This window comes from Euprymna scolopes, chromosome 39 (genome assembly GCF_053919585.1).
Source record: "Euprymna scolopes isolate OS-2025 chromosome 39, ASM5391958v1, whole genome shotgun sequence".
NCBI lineage: Eukaryota > Metazoa > Mollusca > Cephalopoda > Sepiida > Sepiolidae > Euprymna > Euprymna scolopes.
In genome coordinates this window covers 21,700,991-21,701,960 of record NC_136520.1, presented here as the reverse complement: position 1 = coordinate 21,701,960, position 970 = coordinate 21,700,991, and the positions used below count along the sequence as shown (strand labels likewise).

The 970-nt window shown below is 45.1% G+C and overlaps 1 protein-coding gene across 1 annotated transcript; it reads left to right on the top strand.

Annotated features, from left to right (window-relative positions):
* The first annotated feature begins 216 nt into the window (after positions 1 to 216).
* LOC145263580 (uncharacterized) lies at positions 217 to 738 on the top strand. The gene has a single exon (XM_080120426.1). It carries the CDS (start codon positions 217 to 219, stop codon positions 736 to 738), a length of 522 nt encoding a protein of 173 aa, XP_079976552.1.
* The last annotated feature ends 232 nt before the right edge of the window (positions 739 to 970 follow it).

Below are 970 nucleotides of genomic sequence, written 5' to 3'. Positions count from 1 at the left end.
TCGAAACGCTTTTCATGTAAGACCATGTGAATTACAAAAACAAAACAAAAAAAAACGTGTATTTCTCCATACACTGACAAAAAAAAAGTGTTTTGAACAAGTAAATAGTCTCTACGTTTTTTGAACCGCATTTTCCAAACACAAAACACGTGTTACACCTAAAAAAAAAAAAAAAAGAAAAAAAACTTCTTTCATCCTTCACCCTCAGCTTTCACTATGACCAGCGCGGATATAAACGATGTTCCTGAAGTTTCTGCGAATTACCGTCTGCCTCCCTTCAACTCAAGCAATGTGAAAAACTGGTTTACTCAATTACAGGCATTATTCTCGGTGAGAAGAATAACCTCACAGAAAAACAAATTCGCCAGTGTGGTGGAATCCTTGCCCCCAGAGGTGGTAGATGAAGTCACCGACCTATTGGACGACGTCCCGTCAGTCAACTCCTATGATGCTCTGAAAGACGCAATAATCCAAAGAATGGGTCGCTCCAAAGAAGCCATGCTATGGGACCTATTCAACAACATCAGCCTTGACGACAGGACACCGTCACAACTACTGCGACACATGAAGTCACAGCTCAGACGAAATACGATGTCCGAGAATATACTGCGACGATTGTGGCTGGACAAACTTCCCTCAAGTGCGACGCAAATCCTGGCTCCAATGGTAGACACCACCCCCATCGACATGTTAGCAAGCTCGGCTGACCGAATACTAGAATCTACCAGCAGCCCATGAACAGTCAATGCACTCGCCACTCCTAGCAACCAACACAGCGAGCTGCAGCAGTTAAAAGCTGAGATGGCTGAATTGAAAGCCATGCTAAAGACTTTCCAAACTCAAAGCCGGGAGCCAAGTGGTCGTCCACAATCCCGAAGCAGACGCCGTGGGAGTCGTAGTAGAGAGAGGTCCCCTTACAGCCAACCCCTGGGTGGTATTTGCTTTTACCACTACAAATTTGGCAACAACG